The sequence below is a fragment of the Pseudophryne corroboree genome, chromosome 9 (genome assembly GCF_028390025.1).
Source record: "Pseudophryne corroboree isolate aPseCor3 chromosome 9, aPseCor3.hap2, whole genome shotgun sequence".
NCBI lineage: Eukaryota > Metazoa > Chordata > Amphibia > Anura > Myobatrachidae > Pseudophryne > Pseudophryne corroboree.
Window position 1 is genome coordinate 429,385,028 of NC_086452.1, and position 19,626 is coordinate 429,404,653.

General features: G+C 47.0%; 1 protein-coding gene across 4 annotated transcripts in view; it reads right to left on the reverse strand.

Moving 5' to 3' along the window:
- PLXNB1 (plexin B1) overlaps window positions 1-19,626 on the reverse strand; it is a 332,504-nt gene that overhangs the window by 97,540 nt on the left and 215,338 nt on the right. For all 4 annotated transcript variants that reach the window (XM_063941019.1, XM_063941017.1, XM_063941018.1 and 1 more), the window contains one exon: window positions 2,536-3,667. In XM_063941019.1, coding sequence (XP_063797089.1) covers window positions 2,536-3,666 — 1,131 coding nt within the window. In that variant the 5' untranslated portion in view covers window position 3,667. The remainder of the gene's footprint in view (window positions 1-2,535; window positions 3,668-19,626) is intronic.

Here is a 19,626-nt window from a genome sequence, read left to right on the forward strand (position 1 = left end):
GGATAAAGAAGTAGGGGTCCCCCATATTTCTGAAACCAGCACTGGGCTCCACTATCCAGTGAGGTGAAGCCACAGCCAGGGGACACTTTTATATAGGTCCCTGCAGCCAAAGCATCACTCCCAACTAGTCACCTCTGGCTGAGGTTCCCTGGGGGGAGTGGGGACCCCTTAAATCAAGGGGTCCACCCTCCAGGCACCCAAGGGCCAGGGGTGATGCCCGAGGCTGCCCCCCCCCCCCTTCATCCCTGGGCAGTGGATGGGGGGCTGATGGACAAAATTGTGTAAAAATAAAGAATATTGTCCTTTGTTGTGGAACCACAAGTCCCAGCAAGCCTCTCCCACTTGCTGGTACTTGAAGAACCACAAGTACCAGCTTGTGGGGAAATAACGGGCCCGCTGGTACCTGTAGTTCCACAACAAAAGAAATACCCAAATAAAAACACAACGCACACAACGTGAAAGTATAAGTTTATTTACACATACATACACACTCACACATACTTACCTAGTGTCCTACGGAGCCCATCGGCCCCCTTGTCAAGTAGAATCCCTTGGGGTACCTGTAAAAAACAACAATACTCGCCTATAATCCAGTGAAGATCGGTCCTCTTTCCATGTAGGCATCAACAGGGTTAATAAAATAAAAAAAAATAAAAAAAAAACCACTAAAGGGGTTCCATGTGAATTCCGGGACCCCACGTGACTCCTGTCACTAGAGGACCCGGCAGCCAATCAGGGAGCGCCACGTCATAGCACTCTCCTGATTGGCTGTGCGCTCCTGGCCTGTCAATCAGACTGAGCGCACTGGCTATAACGGAGGATCGCGGTCCTCCATTATAATCAATGGTGGGAAAATTGAGGCTGGTTATGCTCTGGGGGAAACCTGAACGTCTTTTTTTATTTTTTATTTAACACTTTCTTTACTTTTACAGACAGACACATGCTCGGCTCTCACTGATCTGTGCACGCTTCTGACTAAGTAATAAAAACATGACCTAAAATCTGCATGTTTTTATTACTAAAAATCACGTTTCCTTTACTAAAAAAACGCAAATAATCGCATGCGAATTCCATTTTAACCTTAAAATTCGCACCCTATTACATTTGCGATTTTTAGTAAAAAAATAGCAATTTACAAATGTGCGATTTGGGGCAATTTTTTTAGACACCTAAAAAAAAAAGCGCACTATTACATCTAGCCTCGAGACTCAAATTGACAGACTGACATTCACCATGACACAATGAGAGTCAAAGACAGCCACTCACACACAAAGAGGTCCTTCTGGTCACCACCCCTCTCTTACTTTCTTTTGTAACAGCTCTGAGTGAGACGGACTGCAGACTTTCCTCTGTGCCATTACCTGAGCCCCAAAATGTGGCCTACAGGAAATTATGATAACGTAACTTATTGTTTTTGACCAAACGGGCCACAACCTTGGACTCGGGTACTGCCATGACCACAGAAAGGACCAATTGATCCCAAAAGGTAAGTGACTTTAGAACACACTGATTATATAAATACAGATTTTAGTGGTTTCTGGTGTCCTTTCAGAAACATTTCTCTCCCTTCCCAGTGCTTGCATACTTGGGATCCCCCTATTTCTTCACCATAAGCCCCAGAAAATTGTGGCAGAACACTGGGACATTATTTACGAAAATCTAATTTCCTCCTATTCCATCTACCTGAAGAGTTCCCCCAGCCCAGGAGACAGAGGTCTCAAGTAAAGGAATGTCCACTATGCAGAGACTTTTATAATGGAGAAATAGGACATAATTACTAAAGTATCCATTAGGAAATGAAGGGATTGATGTATCAAGCAGTGGGAAGAGAGAGAAGTGGACCAGTGTAGCAGTTGCCCAAAACAACCAATCAAATTTGAGGATGCACTTATCAAGTACAGTCTATAAAATAAGTAGTAGCGATGGGTTGCCATGGGAAACTTCGCCATCGGTCCACTTCTCCACTCTTTTTAACCCCTAAGTACTTAAACGAAATAAACTAATTATTAATGTGTTATTGTTATTATTGGTTGATACAAACACTAAAAAATCATGGCAATAAATCCTATAGGAATAATGAAATAGGGTTGGATTATCTTGGACTGTGGTGCGATATTTAAAGCAGCAATTTATTTTAGGCAAATCCAGGTTGGTATTGCTAAAACAATAAAATAAAATAAAAAATGCCACTTTAGAACCCACTGTAGAAAAACCTTCACTTTTACACATTTTCTCCCAATTACATTCACCCTGAAATGTCATGGTACAACAGACTCTGAACATCTGACTTTATATTGGGAGAGATTTATCAAAGCTTGGAGAGTGATAATGTGGAGAGAGATAAAGTGTCAACCAATCAGCTCCTGTCATTTTACAGGCTGTGCTTGAAAAATGACAGGACCTGTAATTTTTCAAATACACCCTGTAAAATGACAGAAGCTGATTGGTTGATACTTTAACTCTCTCCACTTTACCTCTCTCCAAGTTTTGATCAATCTCCCCCTCAGTATGTAGACACACAAAAACAGTACTCACAGAGGGAAGCTGGACACAGTTCGACTTCACGTCATATTCGATGTAGGACACTTCTCTCCTGTCCTCGTCCTTGCCGTCCCTGGTGTAGCAGATGTCTCTGGTCTGATTGATCAGTTGGTCAATACGTTCCATAGAGTATAAACACAAGCCCGATTCCTCACTTACTTTACCAGAAGCGGCATGCCACTGAGAGAACACACCAAAGAGGACATCCCCATTGGTGTTTAAGACTCCTGCTGCCATGGTGTCTCCAGGTTGGGCGACATAAGCAGCCTGAAGCAGGTTATAACTCCTAGTATGATCTTTACTTTGGCAGCTGAGTGGCAACTCAACATAGGAATAGTAATGTGAGTCGTCTGGACAGATGCGAGAAATATAGGTCTTGTACTCTCGGGACGGTGATTTAAGATCACGCCGATAAAACAGGAAATAAACACTGGACCGGTGAGTGAAGATCTTAATAAAGTGGTGGTTGTACTCCGAAAGTCGCCCAACTACAGCTAACTTGGCTGTTTCTTCATAGGAGAAGACTGAATGGGGCTCACCACCAACATTCAGGTTCCGAGTGGTTATCGGAGGGATGCCACCAACCCCCTTACTGGTGTAGCCTCTTCCCACAAACAACAGGGGAGTACCATCCTTAGAAAGCCCAATTAGCCCAACAGTAGTGATGTTGGGGTCATTTGCAGCAACATATTGGGAGTCCACTGGTCTCTCTGGTCTGAAGAGGATATCATTGACAGATCCCAAGCGTCTTTTCTCACAGATGCCTTGGAAAACGCTACCGCAGACGATGAGTTCGTCTTGGCTTGGAACCACCAGCAGAAGCTTGTTGTGATTGTTGGTGCTCTGTACATGGGCGCACTCGGCGGTGACGGGGGGCAAACAGTCCTTGCTGTCCAAAACTGGTCCGGTCTGAACTGGCTCCCTCTCAAGCTCTAAATCCTCTGTCAGCTGATAAAGGTAGTTTGTTGCGCCAAGATACAGCGTTCCGGTGTTGGTGTCCAGCGTGAGGTGGTTGAATACGGTGTTGTTCTGTGAAAATGTGATATACGCTCGTGCGCCTGAGACTGATGTCCCAAGGAAACACAAGGCAGCAAGAAGAACAGGTCCTGGAGGCATGGTGATCATTCTGTAAAAGAAATAGAAAATACATGTTAAAAGCATACACAAAAATCATTTGCTTTCTATTTTGGAAATATAGATTAGTATTATTATTATTATCCTTTATGTGGCGCCACAAGGAGTCCACAGTGCCTTACAAAGTACACAATCAGAAATCGCTCAAACATAACACGTAAAAAGTACAAAAGACTTACAGTACAAGACACTGCAGAACATAGGATACGCTATATAAGCTATATAAACATTCCTGCAAATGCAGCCATAACGGTATCCGGACTCCAGGTCGACAACAAAAAGGCCGTCACACCTTAGGTCGACGCCAATTGGTCAACACGCCTTAGGTCGACATGGGCAAAAGGTCGACAGGAACAAGGTCGACATGGAAAAATGTCGACATGAGTTTATCACAAATTTTTTTCTTTTTTGGAACTTTTTCATACTTAACGATCCATGTGGACTACGATTGGAATGGTAATCTGTGCCGAGCTAAGGCATCATGCCCGAAGCATGGCGAGCGAAGTGAGCCATGCGAAGGGACGTGGTGCACTAATTGGGGTTCCCGGTCACTCTACGAAGAAAACGACACCAAAAAAACATTAAAAACTCATGTCGACCTTTTTCCATGTCGACCTTGTTCCTGTCGACATTCTGCCCATGTCGATCTTTTGTCCATGTCGACCTAAGGTGTGTCGACCAATCGGCGTCGACCTAAGGCGTGTCGACCTTTTTGTTGTCGACCCTGAGTCCCAGACCCGCCATAACACCCACACATACATTGGCGGATGAACCCACTGTTGGCAATGGGTAAAAGATGGTATATGAGGGAGGGAAAAGCAGACAAGGGAAGAGGGCCCTGCTCGTGAGAGCTTACAGTTTATAGGGGAGGGGCAGAAACACAGGGGAGAGACAGGGTGTAAGGACCATACAGCAATGGGTTAAGTTGAGAGCTGGTAGGGTTTCATAAATATAATACCAGACACACAATATATATAGGCTATATTTACCATATCACCAAACTAGATTAAAAAACAAAACAAAACTTTTCAGCAGCCACTAAAGGAATCTCCTATATAATAGCCCTATTCTGTGACCTTGTGATTCATTTGCTAACGCTGGGCGGAGTTACAACAGTGGGCGGACTTAGTCAAATGAGTCACAGAGATCTGGCCAAATCTACAGGAGACTAGGAGCAGAAGCAGATAGCATGGGCATTGGGCATGGCACAGGCAGGGGTGCAGACCTCCCAGCTTTCTGCAGGAGCTTTATCCAGGCAGAAGGAGGGACACACACACACACACACTCGGCGAAAAGGGGGCGTGGCTTCACGGGAGGGCCCCCGTTTTCGTCAGTGAGGGAGCATGCCCAGCGCTCTGTGAGCTGCTGGCATGCTCCCAGGGGCTGATTATGAGTCCGGGGGGGCACAGGGCACTTGTGACAGGCGAGCCCTATCTCATTGCTGTGCCTGCTGTGGGTTGGGGGCGTGGCCTAATCGCGGCCCGTGCGGCCACGCCCCCTTATGCAAATTTCGATTTTTATTTTTTTGATGGGATTTTGGCCCCTCAGCTAGGGCTAACTCCCGAGGAGGTGGTCGCTCCCCCCTACACACCCGCACAGGCAGAAGAAAGCAGGGAGATTGCTGCCTCCCTGCAACACCACAGACCTGCCTACACGTAGCAGCGTGCGCTGACTGTAGCACAATGCTGCCGCTGTTACTGGCAGGACGGGGGGGGTAGCTTCTGAGCTGGGACAGAGCTACTCCAGCCGGGGGGTCCCCTAAAACTGTGGGGCCAACAGTACGTATCCCCTGCCCCCCCCCCCACCTTAATCCGGCTCTGCTGCTGGAACCCCCCCATTAATCCGTACCCCCTGATGCCCCCTCTCCCTCTGTCTCCACTATTCACCGCTGCTCTGCTAAGCAGAACAGCGAGTACAGGAGCTTTCCAACTGCCCCCCCCCCCCCCCACCGTCGGACACTGCGACCCGCGGGTGGGACAGCGGGACAGACCCCCAAAAATGGGACTGTCCCGCGAAAATCGGGACATTTGGGAGGTATGGGGGTGTGTGAGGGGTATGTCATACAGACAGACGGGCACCGGCTCACTGCGTGCTTGACCCCCCACATCGGCATACTCAGCAGGGTCTCTCTGATGCGGAGGAGCGTCACTTTCTGGCACACTCCACGCTTCTTAGCTGCAGTTTAGTGGGGCACCTGCCGCTGTGCAGGTTCCGTACTGCCTCTGTTATCTCCAGCCCCGGCAACCCCACCGCTAGCTGCAGCGCTGCCACCCGCAGTGGAGTGCGCCCAGCTCATTCACACACTTTAGCTGGCGGGTAGCGCTGCAGAAATCCGCGCTGCTTGCAGGCTCTGACCCACTCCTCCCTCCAGCCGCAGCGTCTCCTGGGAGCTAACCAGTCACTCCCAGTCTCCCCTTACCACAGTGCCCGGAAGCCGTGAGGTCCGCGCCACGTGCATGCTATGACCCCCTCCTCCCTCCAGCCGCAGCATCTCCTGGGGGCTAACCAGTCATTTCCAGTCTCACCTTACCACAGTGCCCGGCAGCTGCGCGAGGTCTGCGGTGTGTGACTGAGGAGGGGGGGAGGGATGCGGACGGGCAGAGGAAGCAGGACTCCAGCCTGAGAGAGTCAGCCATGCCAAGTCTCCAGCAGCAGCAGATCCCAACAGGTTGGAGAGGAACAGCAGCAGCCAGCAGCAGTGACTCCGGTAAGACACATCTGTCTGTCACCACTGTTTTGTCCCTAATACCAATCTCTCCCGTGCCCTGTGTTCTGTCATGTCCCTGTCACCCCTGGCCTTGCCCTGCCACACTTATCCTGGCCCTTTCACCCTTATCCTGGCCCTGTCACCCTTATCATGTCCCTATCATTTCTGTCCTGGCCCCGTCACCCCTGTCCTGGCCCCGTCACCCCTGTCCTGGCCCCGTCAACCCTGTACTGACCCTGTCACCCCTGTCCTGGCTCTGTTACTGCATACCCTCCAACTACCTTTTATGGCATGTACAGTACCCGCAGCGCCTCCAGACCTCTCCCCAATGCACCACACCTCCGCACCTTCCCCTCCACCACATGCGGCACTCCACCCCTCCCCCACATGCTGTGCCTCCAGACCCCCTACACCACCCGTGGCTCCCACTCCTCCACCCCTTCACCACCCACAGCACCTCCAGGCCCCTTCCACCATTCACCCCCCTTATATGTCTCCCCCAACACCTGCTCCCCTCCACCCGCAGCATCTGCAGACACCCTCCACCCTCCTCCATCAGCGGTCCCCCCCTCACCCACCCCTCCCCCACCAATGGCACCCCCGCACCTGCCCCTCCACCACCTGCAGCACCTCCGGACCTCCTTTCCCATCCGCCGCAACACCCGTACCTGCCCCTACCCTACCCATGGTGCCTGCGGTCCCCTACCCAACCCCCGGCACTCCCGTCCCTTCCCATCCAACAGCACCTCCGGAACCCTTCATCCATCCACAACATCCCCACACCTGCCCCTCTCCCACCCGTGGCACCCCTGCCCCTCCCCCACCTTCAGTGCCTCCGGACCCCTCCCCCATCTGCATCCCCCACTCCTCTGCCCCTCCCCCACGCGCAGCACCTCCCGAACCTTCCCCATCCGGGCCCCACCCCCACTTTTGCCTCCCTCCACCCGCAGCATCTACAGACACCATCCGCAGTCCCTCCCACAGCCGCTACATTCTGTACATCGTGCCCTGCAGGTGCTGTTCACGCCGTCGCAAGGGGCTGCGCCTCCTTCACCATCGCACGCCCTTTCATTGTGCAATATTTAACAACTAACAAAGGAATGCAGGTAATACTCCATATAATACAAATATTAAACCCCAGAAAGGCATGCAAGGGTTAAGGGGGCGTAGCCCCTTGCGACGGTGTGAAGAGCGCCCGTAGGGCGCGATGAAGCACCTAGTTATTAAATATTGGTTCTATTCTCCTTTATCTTTTTTTGTTGTTGTTGCCATGTGGGTATTATCAAACACCTAGTATTCTCCAGCAAAAGAACGGAGACTATTGTGTAGAAGGTTATAAAGTATAAAGATAGGAGTACACAAACACTAAACAAAGACTGGCTCACACTGCCTGGGGAAATATCAACTTCAAATATGATTCTAGTTACATTATGGGGTCACTAAACGAAAACAGAATTAAAAAGGAGATGATAAAACTCTACTGTACTAAAAATAAAAGTTACTGTATATCTATTAACTAACTTGTCAAACTAAACAGTTTTAAAAAGGGAACCGTCAGCTTTTAGGTGTCTTGCATTAGGAAGTTTCGGCACCTAATTTGTAGTTGTTGGTGTCCACGATTTCCTCATCTTTGACCTGTGCACCCCTCACGTGGGTTCATACATTGGGCAAATACCTACCTGTGCCAGGCTAGGGTTTGTGGAAAGCCTATGCAGTCCTAGGCCATCAGGCATCAGAATTACAGTTGACCTGGTAACAGACCAATTGTCTGTTTACCCATTTATTCAAATGAACCTAAGAAGGGTTTGGACTGCATGAAGTGCAGAAAACTGCCTAATGTACGCAATAAAATGCCCTTGTCTTCCTTTGATATCATTGCACAAATTGGCACATGTGTAATGCTTCTCATATTTATCCAAAGTGGTAAGTTAGGATCCCTACCACTGACAATCAAAGAGAAGAGTTCTATAGAAAGACTTCTAAATGAGCCAGTAAGACAGTGACGGAGTATGGAAACTCAGTATGGCATGAAAACTTTGACAAACACACATATACAGTACATTATTCCAAACTGGACAAACTTTTAATGTAGGTTTAGTTTCTCTTCTAAGTATCATAAGTAGTTCAAATTGCAGAGAAGCCACAAAGGGCCCAGATAAGCGATGAAACGTTGTGCCTCACCTGTTCTCAGAATGGGTCCCCTGTTTCCTATCATAGGAAAGGGATGTCTGACTGCAATCATCTATAAGACAGAGTATTCATGCGCTGCATCCACTGATGGCTGCTGCTTGCAGACTAATGTCCAATTTAGCTAAACCACACACACGCTCTCTGTGTCTCTTCAAGCAGGAAAATGTGCTGCCCTTTATACAATGTTCCTGTGATGCTGTTTCTATGTCAATGCAGAAGCCATCAATTAATTATCATTTACGCTTGGCACATATTTTTGGATCTATTCTTGAACTAGAGTATTGAGTATAGCAAATACCTTCCAACATTTCTAAACCTGGTCTGGAGAGGTGAAGGAGGGTGGAGGGGAATAGAGGGGGAGGAGCCAGTCACACGTATAAATATAAAGCGCCGGCTCCACTTATCCACCCGTCTATACCCCTCTGTAATAATTCTCCAGTGTCCCCTAGTAGATGGAAGAGAAATTATAATTTTTTGGTAATCGGTTCCATTCAAGAACGAGGCTTGAAGTAGCGCCATCACAATGAAGGGACGCTTTGTGAACACACCACAAAGAGGACATACCTGTGCCACAATGGGGGGTGGCCTCTTTCTTCAGGACGGCCTCCTAGTCCGCTTCCCAGAATTTGGACCGTACCTCCTAAATTGGGACAGTTAACCAACTACAGATTGAGAGCCTGACGCTAAACCAAATGCAGAGCGGCAGCCACATTTACTAACTTATGCGGATGAGCCCGTCTATGCAAGTACCTGGGTAGCCTCATGTGCATGGTCGCATGGCCCACTGTCTTTACGGCCGCAACTGCCATCACTTGTACCCACTCCATGCTGGGTGCAACAAATCTGTCTGAAGCAGTTCCATCTGGGACGCACATCGCAACCCATCAGCATTTGTTGTTTGTGATCATGCGCAGTCTGCGATAAAGTGGCAGCTGCGACCAGTTTTACATTTTCATCAGACTCAATGAGAAAATCTATTTAAAAGGTCTGGTACCCAGGCAACGGTCTTATACATTCTGGTATAGCGACTACTGACTGGGTACAATGGGTCTGTCATGTAATTTCCTTGTCGGCTCATGACCTTGGGCTTTATACTCACCCTATAACGTCCTTGGTTCCAACACGTTTGGGCTCATCGGTAAATGGGTACTTAGCGCTATTATAAACAATAGACAATGCATAAAACACTGACATGCAGACATATAATAATGCATTTGTCAACGTAATCTCCAAAACGTACTCTTGGGAGTGAAAGAAATGAGGACCTGAGAGAGGGGAGCTGAATATGATTTATAGACGATTATCCCTGTCCTTGAGACTGGCTTTGTAAAGCCTAAGGGCCCTTTTCCTGAGTGAGTGACGGTAACCATCAACCAATCATCAGTGATTCATAAAGACAGAATATGATCAGGAAAATTCTGAAACTTTGGGGTATATTTACTAACATTCGTAATTCTCGATTTGGTGGGAGAATAATCACGAATGACATCGAAAGTGTAAAACTGCAACTTTTTGAATATGTTACGACGGATTTACTAAGCTGTCGTATTCGGGTTTTTCTTTTGTTCCGATGTCGATGTCATTCGTGTTTTATTTTTTATTTTTACGGCAGTGATTAGCAAAACACTGCCGACTTTTTTACAATGAATCTCGTCCGGATCTGTGTGATCCGTGCCGGGGTTCATTTTTTTTTTTTTTTTTTTTTTTTAAATTAAACACTGTAAAATCCAAAAAAAAAATTGCGTGGGGTCCCCCCTCCTAAGCATAACCAGCCTCGGGCTCTTTGAGCCGATCCTGGTTGCAAAAATATGGGGAAAAAAATGACAGGGGTTCCCCCATATTTAAGCAACCAGCATCGGGCTCTGCGCCTGGTCCTGGTTCCAAAAATACGGGGGACAAAAAGAGTAGGGGTCCCCCGTATTTCTAAAACCAGCACCGGGCTCCACTAGCTGGACAGATAATGCCACAGCCGGGGGTCACTTTGATATAGTGCCCTGCGGCCGTGGCATCAAAAATCCAACTAGTCACCCCTGGCCGGGGTACCCTGGGGGAGTGGGGACCCCTTCAATCAAGGGGTCCCCCCCCCCAGCCACCCAAGGGCCAGGGGTGAAGCCCGAGGCTGTTCCCCCCCATCCAATGGGCTGCGGATGGGGAGGCTGATAGCCTTTTGTGATAATAAAAAGATATTGTTTTTAGTAGCAGTACTACAAGGCCCAGCAAGCCTCCCCCGCATGCTGGTACTTGGAGAACCACAAGTACCAGCATGCGGCGGAAAAACGGGCCCGCTGGTACCTGTAGTACTACTACTAAAAAAATACCCAAAAAAAGACAAGACACACACACCGTGAAAGTAAAGATTTATTACATACATGCACACAAACATACATACATACTTACCTTATGTTCACACGAGGGTCTGTCCTCTTCTCCAGTAGAATCCAAGGGGTACCTGTTGAATAAATTCTACTCACCAGATCCCGGGTTCCAGGGTCCTCGGGGCAACCATTTGTAATCCAGGTACTTGAATAAAATAACAAAACGGAAAGCCGAGCCACGAACTGAAAGGGGCCCCATGTTTTCACATGGGACTCCTTTCCCCGAATGCCAGAAACCCACTCTGACTGATGTCTAAGTGGGTTTCTTCAGCCAATCAGGGAGCGCTACGTTGTAGCACCCTCCTGATCGGCTGTGTGCTCCTGTACTGTATGACAGGCGGCACACGGCAGTGTTACAATGTAGCGCCTATGCGCTCCATTGTAACCAATGGTGGGAACTTTCTGCCCTGCGGTTGACCTAAAGTGACGTCACCGCTGAGCAGAAAGTTCCCACCATTGGTTACAATGGAGCGCATAGGCGCTACATTGTAACACTGCCGTGTGCCGCCTGTCATACAGTACAGGAGCACACAGCCGATCAGGAGGGTGCTACAACGTAGCGCTCCCTGATTGCCTGAAGAAACCCACTTAGACATCAGTCAGAGTGGGTTTCTGGCATTCGGGGAAAGGAGTCCCATGTGAAAACATGGGTCCCCTTTCAGTTCGTGGCTCGGGTGTCCGTTTTGTTATTTTATTCAAGTACCTGGATTACAAATGGTTGCCCCGAGGACCCGGGATCTGGTGAGTAGAATTTATTCAACAGGTACCCCTTGGATTCTACTGGAGAAGAGGACAGACCCTCGTGTGAACATAAGGTAAGTATGTATGTATGTTTGTGTGCAGGTATGTAATAAATCTTTACTTTCACGGTGTGTGTGTCTTGTCTTTTTTTGGGTATTTTTTTAGTAGTGGTACTACAGGTACCAGCGGGCCCGTTTTTCCGCCGCATGCTGGTACTTGTGGTTCTCCAAGTACCAGCATGCGGGGGAGGTTTGCTGGGCCTTGTAGTACTGCTACTAAAAACAATATCTTTTCATTATCACAAAAGGCTATCAGCCCCCCCATCCGCAGCCCATTGGATGGGGGGGGACAGCCTCGGGCTTCACCCCTGGCCCTTGGGTGGCTGGGGGGGGGGACCCCTTGATTGAAGGGGTCCCCACTCCCCCAGGGTACCCCGGCCAGGGGTGACTAGTTGGATTTTTGATGCCACGGCCGCAGGGCACTATATCAAAGTGACCCCCGGCTGTGGCATTATCTGTCCAGCTAGTGGAGCCCGGTGCTGGTTTTAAAAATACGGGGGACCCCTACTCTTTTTGTCCCCCGTATTTTTGGAACCAGGACCAGGCGCAGAGCCCGATGCTGGTTGCTTAAATATGGGGGAACCCCTGTCATTTTTCCCCCCATATTTTTGCAACCAGGATCGGCTCAAAGAGCCCGAGGCTGGTTATGCTTAGGAGGGGGGACCCCACGCAATTTTTTTTAAAGAAAATAACCACTTTCCCACCCCTTCCCACTGATATACATGCACGGATCTCATGGATCCCTGCATGCCAATACAATCACGGATTAAAAAAGCAGGTCTGTTTTTTTTTAGCACTTTTTTACGAGTTGTAATTTTTCACGGCAGTGTTTGTTTGTTTTTTGCTTTGCACTTCTTAGTAAATTACCGAGATTCATACTTAAACAGCCGCGTTTTGACCGATGGTGTATTCATTTGTATTTTTTTTGTTGGACTTCCAAAATATTACGAATGCCCTCATCACTGCCGTGATTTGAGTTTAGTAAATTACCGAGATGACACTTTGATGAAAAAACGGCATCTCGGTCAAAATCGGGACCTTAGTAAATTTACCCCTTTGTTTCAGAAATCACAGCCTACATACAGCGCAATATTCAACCTATCAATTCACCTGGAATTGGAGACCTTAATGAGGTACATAGAAAAAATACATAACATAAAATGTTTTCTTATCTACGAAATTGTTTTGTATACACTTAGCTAAAAGCACAACATATTTAATCCTTTGGCAACATCTGTATTATAAATCATATCACAATGGTGAAAGAAACATAGGGGGTCATTCAGAGTTGTTCGCTCGTTATTTTTTTCTCGCAACGGAGCGATTAGTCGCTAATGCGCATGCGCAATGTCCGCAGTGCGACTGCGCCAAGTAAATTTGCTATGCAGTTAGGTATTTTACTCACGGTTTTTTCTTCGTTCTGGTGATCGTAATGTGATTGACAGAAAGTGGGTGTTTCTGGGCGGAAACTGGACGTTTTATGGGTGTGTGCGAAAAAACGCTACCGTTTCTGGGAAAAACGCGGGAGTGGCTGGACAAACGGAGGAGTGTCTGGGCGAACGCTGGGTGTGTTTGTGACGTCAAACCAGGAACGACAAGCACTGAACTGTTCGCAGATGCCGAGTAAGTCTGGAGCTACTCAGAAACTGCTAAGAGAGGTCTAATCGCAATATTGCGAATCCGTCGGTCGCAATTTTGATAACCTAAGATTCACTCCCTGTAGGCGGCGGCTTAGCGTGTGCAAAGCTGCTAATAGCAGCTTGCGAGCGAACAACTCGGAATGAGGGCCAATATTACTATCATTGATTTATTACAAGTTTATTATATAGCGCACACATATTCTGCAGCGCTTTACAGAGAATATTTGGCCATTCACATCAGTCCCTGCCCCAGTGGAGCTTACACTCTATATTCCTTACCACATGTACACACACACACATTCATGCTAGAGTTAATTTTGTTGGGAGCCAAATAACCTACCAGTATATTTTTGGATTGTGGGAGGAAATCGGAATACCCGGAGGAAACCCACACAAGTACGGGGAGAATATACAAACTTCACACAGTTAGGGCCATGATGGGAATCGAACCCACAACCTTAGTACTGTGAGGCAGTAATACTAACCACTACAGGCTTTTTCAACCAGTGTGCCGTGGCACACTAGTGTGCCGCGACCAGTTGCAAGGTGTGCCGCGGAGCCAGAGCAGCTTCCTGCACCTTCAGAGTGAACTGTTGGCCCAGGCTCTAATTAAAGGATCAGTCATGTTCCGGCCGTGACCTATGCCTTGAACATGCAGCGGTGTGATATCATAGGTCACGGCTGCCGCGTCTCACCACCCAGCCAGCCCACCCGCCTGCAATATGCATCTTCCAGTTCCTGCCTGCATACACAGATTTCTTTGCACACCCACATCCACACATGCCCGACCACCCGCTGCTCAGTATTCGTAGAACTCCACTATGAATAACCCCCTCCACTGAGGGACAGGGAGGACAGCTGACCGATAGGGGCAAATATTTGTTATTTTATTTCTACTGTGGGGTGCAATAGGATTTATGTGGGGAGAATAAGGATTTATGGACTTATGTGGAGAGCAATGTGATTGATTTATATGGGGATTAATAGGATTTATGTAGGGAGCAACATGCTTTATGTGGGGAGCAATGTGATTGTTTTTTCTGTGTAGGCCAATGTATGTGTGGATTTTTTTTTTTAACTGATGGTGTGCCTTGGCAATTTTAAAATATTGTTTGGTGTGCCGCGAGTAAAAAAAGGTTGAAAATCACTGCACTACACCATCTGTACTGCCACAATAGAGAGAGTATATGGGTGATGCCTTCTAGGACTGTGATTAGAAAATGTCACAACCACACAATTCATGTACTCTGGTGAGAAAAAGGTGCACTATAACACTACAACTAAAAACAGTAGTTGTGTCAATAAGATAATTCACAAATAAACATTAAAATATTTTTATACAGTGACAGAATTTAAAGGATAATCAGAATTTGTGGGGGCACAATACAAAATAAACAAGTAGAGGCACACATGGGGGGTGGTCAAAGGCACACAAGGCGGACGAGGCAGAAGGAGGCACACGTGGGCCATGGAGAACAGAAGGAGACGCACGTGGGGGACAGACAGAGGGAGGCACACGTGGGGGACAGACAGAGGGAGGCACACGTGGGGGACAGACAGAGGGAGGCACACGTGGGGTACAGACAGAGGGACAGACAGAGGGAGGCACACGTGGTGGACAGACAGAGGGAGGCACACGTGGGGGACAGACAGAGGGAGGCACACGTGTGGGACAGACAGAGGGAGGCACACGTGTGGGACAGACAGAGGGAGGCACACGTGGGGGACAGACAGAGGGAGGCACACGTGGGGGACAGACAGAGGGAGGCACACGTGGGGGACAGACAGAGAGAGACAGAGGGAGGCACACGTGGGGGACAGACAGAGACAGGCACACGTGGAAACAGGCAGAGGCACACATGGGCAGGTACAGTGACATACAGCGGCAATACAGAATAGATGTCATAACACTTTGAGTGAGCGCTGCCACCAACACTCCCCCTCTGCTAGTTTAATAAAAAATAAAGATTGATTATACAAAAAATAAATTAAAAAAATTAATAATAATAATAATAATAATAATAATAATAATACTACTAAATAAAATAATTATTCATAAAGAAGGCAATCCTAAACTAACAGAACCCATAATTATACAGACCCCTTACACGTGAATCCCATGTACTCCATGATGGTGGCTCTGCCTCACTGGGAGATCCTGGTGGAAAGTCTCAAGAGCAAATGCAGTAGATGTGACACAGAGGAAAGTGCCATCACAGCCCCAACCATACTGCAAAATGTCACTGCATTTTACCAGCAGGAGATGGAGCCTCTATGACATGATTCACAGAGGCGTAGCTGTGCTTGAGACCCACGGTATCAGAATTGTAGTGACTCTGTGCTGGGCTTTCCTGGCAGTGGCTAATCAGACGCAAGAAAATGGTCCATCTTATGGACGTGTTGCTGAAGTAACTGTACACATATAGGTGGTCATTCAGAGTTGTTCGCTCGCTAGCAGTTTTTAGCAGCCGTGCAAACGCTATGCCGCCGCCCACTGGGAGTGTATTTTATCTTAGCAGAAGTGCGAATGAAAGGATCGCAGAGCGGCTACAAAGGTTTTTTGTGCAGTTTTAGAGTAGCTGCTCAATACCTACTCAGCGCTTGCGATCACTTCAGACTGTTCAGTTCCTGTTTTGATGTCACAAACACGCCCTGCGTTTGCCCAGCCACGCCTGCGTTTTTCCTGGCATGCCTGCGTTTTTTCGAACACTCCCTGAAAACGGTCAGTTGACACCCAGAAACGCCCACTTCATGTCAATCACTCTGCGACCAGCAGTGCGACTGAAAAGCTTCGCTAGTCCCTGTGTGAAACGACATAGTTTGTTGTAATAGTACGTCGCGCGTGCGCATTGCGCCGCATACGATGCACATAAGTGCCGTTTTTCTGTCTCATCACTCCACAGCGAACGAATGCAGCTAGCGATCAACTCGGAATGACCACCATAGACACTTAATCACTCATAAGAGGCCAATCACTTTTGTCTACATAGTGTAGCTGTAGTGATTATGGGTATCAGGGCATATTGCATGTAATGTTCTTTGGATGTTCTATTATAATTTTGCCCAAATAGATAAAATGGTATTTTAAATCAGGAAACCTGAGGGGGGCTTGTGTAGTTTGTACATTTATGATGGTAGCTTGAGAGCAAGAAAAGCAATTACCTGCATATAGATGTATTGGACCTGGTTAGATTGTACATAAAAGTCACCTTTGGGCACCAAAAAGAGAAGGGAAATTCAAACAGCAGTCTGACAAAAATGTGTGCCCAAACTTCAAGCTGGATTAAACACAAAAACCATATGTTATCTACTTTGATGTAAAATTGATAGGTCCACAATAGCAGGGAGCTTCAGAAATGCTACGACAATACCTGACATTTGTGTGCTGGTTAGATGTGATTTGAGGACACCGACAAATTATGGTTTGAGAGAAATGAGGTATCTAACCAATCACACATCCAAGTGAAGTCTTATTTACAATAATTTTATATCTTGAATAAAAGATTAATGTGAACAATCCATATTTCATGTGGCTAATACACAAGGCAAATTATGTATAGTTATCTCTACAGTTATGTAGGCTGCGTGATTGTTATACCTAGGGACCTGTGTACCCTTCTATTTTCACTGGTGATGGCAAGCAAGAGAGGTGTATGGTATAACAGGCAGAGTGATAAAATAATAATTGTGAGTATTTATTAGGCTCTGCCCTCACTATATCAGGACTTGGGGACCTGCACGATCGTAGCGCTGAGACACGGTTACTGGCTCTGACCTAGTCTAAGTCAAACAGGGATACAGATGGAGCCACGCTCATCTTGGCTTCTCTGCTGCACCAAGGCACACCATGGTTACCTATAGGGATCCCTGACACTAGCATTAGCAGAAAGTCATAGACACGACAACGGCAAAAGATGCTATATTAGATGAAGAAGCATCCTTTTTGAATTACCAATGGACTCTACTATTATCAAGAACATGGTTAAGCTCTGAGATATCTGGTTTAGACTGCATTAAACATTTATGAAACAAGATGATGCAATAATAATGATAATCTTTTGCAGCTGCCTCATTAGATTTCCAATGAAGAAGTCTGCATAGGAGAATTGTATCCCCCCCCCCTCCCCCCCAACAACTGTGATAACATGGACCATGGGATTCTGATTTAGCACCTGAAAAAATTCAGTGGACTGGATGGAACAGTCTTCAAAATTATTTCTCAACGGTAGATCACAGAGAGTTTCATTTAAACTATACTCATAGGCCCTCATTCCGAGTTGATCGCTCGCTAGCTGCTTTTAGCAGCAGGGCAAACGCTAGGCCGCCACCCTCTGGGAGTGTATCTTAGCTTAGCAGAAGTGCGACCGAAAGATTAGCAGAACTGCACAGGAAAAAGGTCATGCCGTTTCTGAGTAGCTCCAGACCTACTCCTATCTTGCGATGACTGCAGTCTGTTTAGTTCCTGGTTTGACGTCATAAACCACGCCCTGCGTTCGGCCAGCCACTCCCGCATTTCTCCAGCCACTCCTGCGTTTTTGCCTGGCACGCCTGCGTTTTTTAACACACTCCCTGAAAACGGCAAGTTGTCGCCCAGAAACACCCACTTCCCGTCAATCATACTCTGATCACTCGAGCGACTGAAAAACGTCGCTCGAGCTTGGGTAAAACGACAAAGTTTTGTGTGAAAGTACTTAGCGCATGCGCTCTGCGCACCATGCGCAGAATTGCCACTTTTTCACTTGATCGCTGTGCTGCCAAAATCGTCAGCAAGCGATCAACTCGGAATGAGGGCCCTAGTCACCAGTGCTATTGCCATGGGTATTCCACAAGGTTCTGTCCTATCCCCCATGTTTTTTGCTGTGTACATGCTACCGCTGGGTGAAATAATCAGATGTCATGGCTTGGTCTACCACTGCTATGCAGATGATACATAACTGTACCTGTTCAACCCTAAATGGCTAGCTGATCTCCTGGAGTGGATGAGTGCCAGTTGGCTGTAACTGAATCCTGATAAAACAGAGGTCATTTGATGTTGATAGAGCCTCAACATCAAAGGAAAAGACTGCAACATAGCTAAACAACAGGACTTACACTTGGGGTTTCAGAAGTACAAACCACTGATCATGTGCGGATCTAGGCATTGTCCTGGATGGTGGCTTGACACTTAAGCATCAGGTTATCAGCCACAATCAAATTCTCATTTTTTCATCTGAGGAACATAGCCAGAATCAGGCACTTAATTATCTCTGAAGATCTGCCTAAAGTCGTGCATGCATTTGTATCATCTTGATTAGACTACTTCAGTGCCCTCTACGTTGGTCTACCAGCAAAAGAATTGCACTGCTTACAGCTGGTACAAAACGCATCTGCATCCGTTCCAGCAACATAATGCCCACTCTCTTCTCCCTTAACTCGCTGCCTGTAAGAGGGCGAATTGCTTTCAAGATTGGCTTACTGACTTTCAAAGCCTACATGACCAGGTACCTGAATTAGCTTCTGTTTCTATACTGCCCCTCTCGCTTACTGTAGATGGAGTTTTAGCAGTACCAAGAATCTACTGGAATTCATCTGGAGGTCAAGCTTTTAGCCACGTGACTCAGACTCTATGGAACTTGCTTCCCTATAAATTTTGAGAGGCCCCCGCTCTAGAACCCTTCAAAAACAAGACTCAAGACCTTCCTGTTTACTCAAGCATTTTCTTAATGTTCCTTTAGTATCTCCATTCTCTGTACTTCAGTGTTCTGTACTGTATTATGATCATTCTATCTGTTAAGCGCCTTGAGTCCTACTGGAGAAGCACTATATAAATTATTATTATTATTAAGACTATAGGCTGAATAAACTGAAACAATAAACTGAATATTTTAAGTGCTGCCAGATCGCTGAACTGTTAATAACATATATAGCAAGACTTGCATTTCAGGTTTAGTTTATCTTTAAGCTATGTTAATATATGCTACAATACGGTAGTTCACCTATTTTGCGTTATGTATTTTTAATACACCATTTGCCTCTCGCTAATTTAAATTGCGTGCAGTGGTAATAGGTCCATCTGTTGAGTGCACCACAGCCCCATTTATATCTGCAGTACAAATTTAATTCTCAGATCTTAACCTCGATCTCCAACCTGGCTAATGATGCTTAGCCCATCTGCTGCTATTTCCTCTGTAAAATATTGGTTGCGCTTTTCCAACGTGCCTTCGTTGCGAATGACCATGGCACACACACAGCACTGAGAC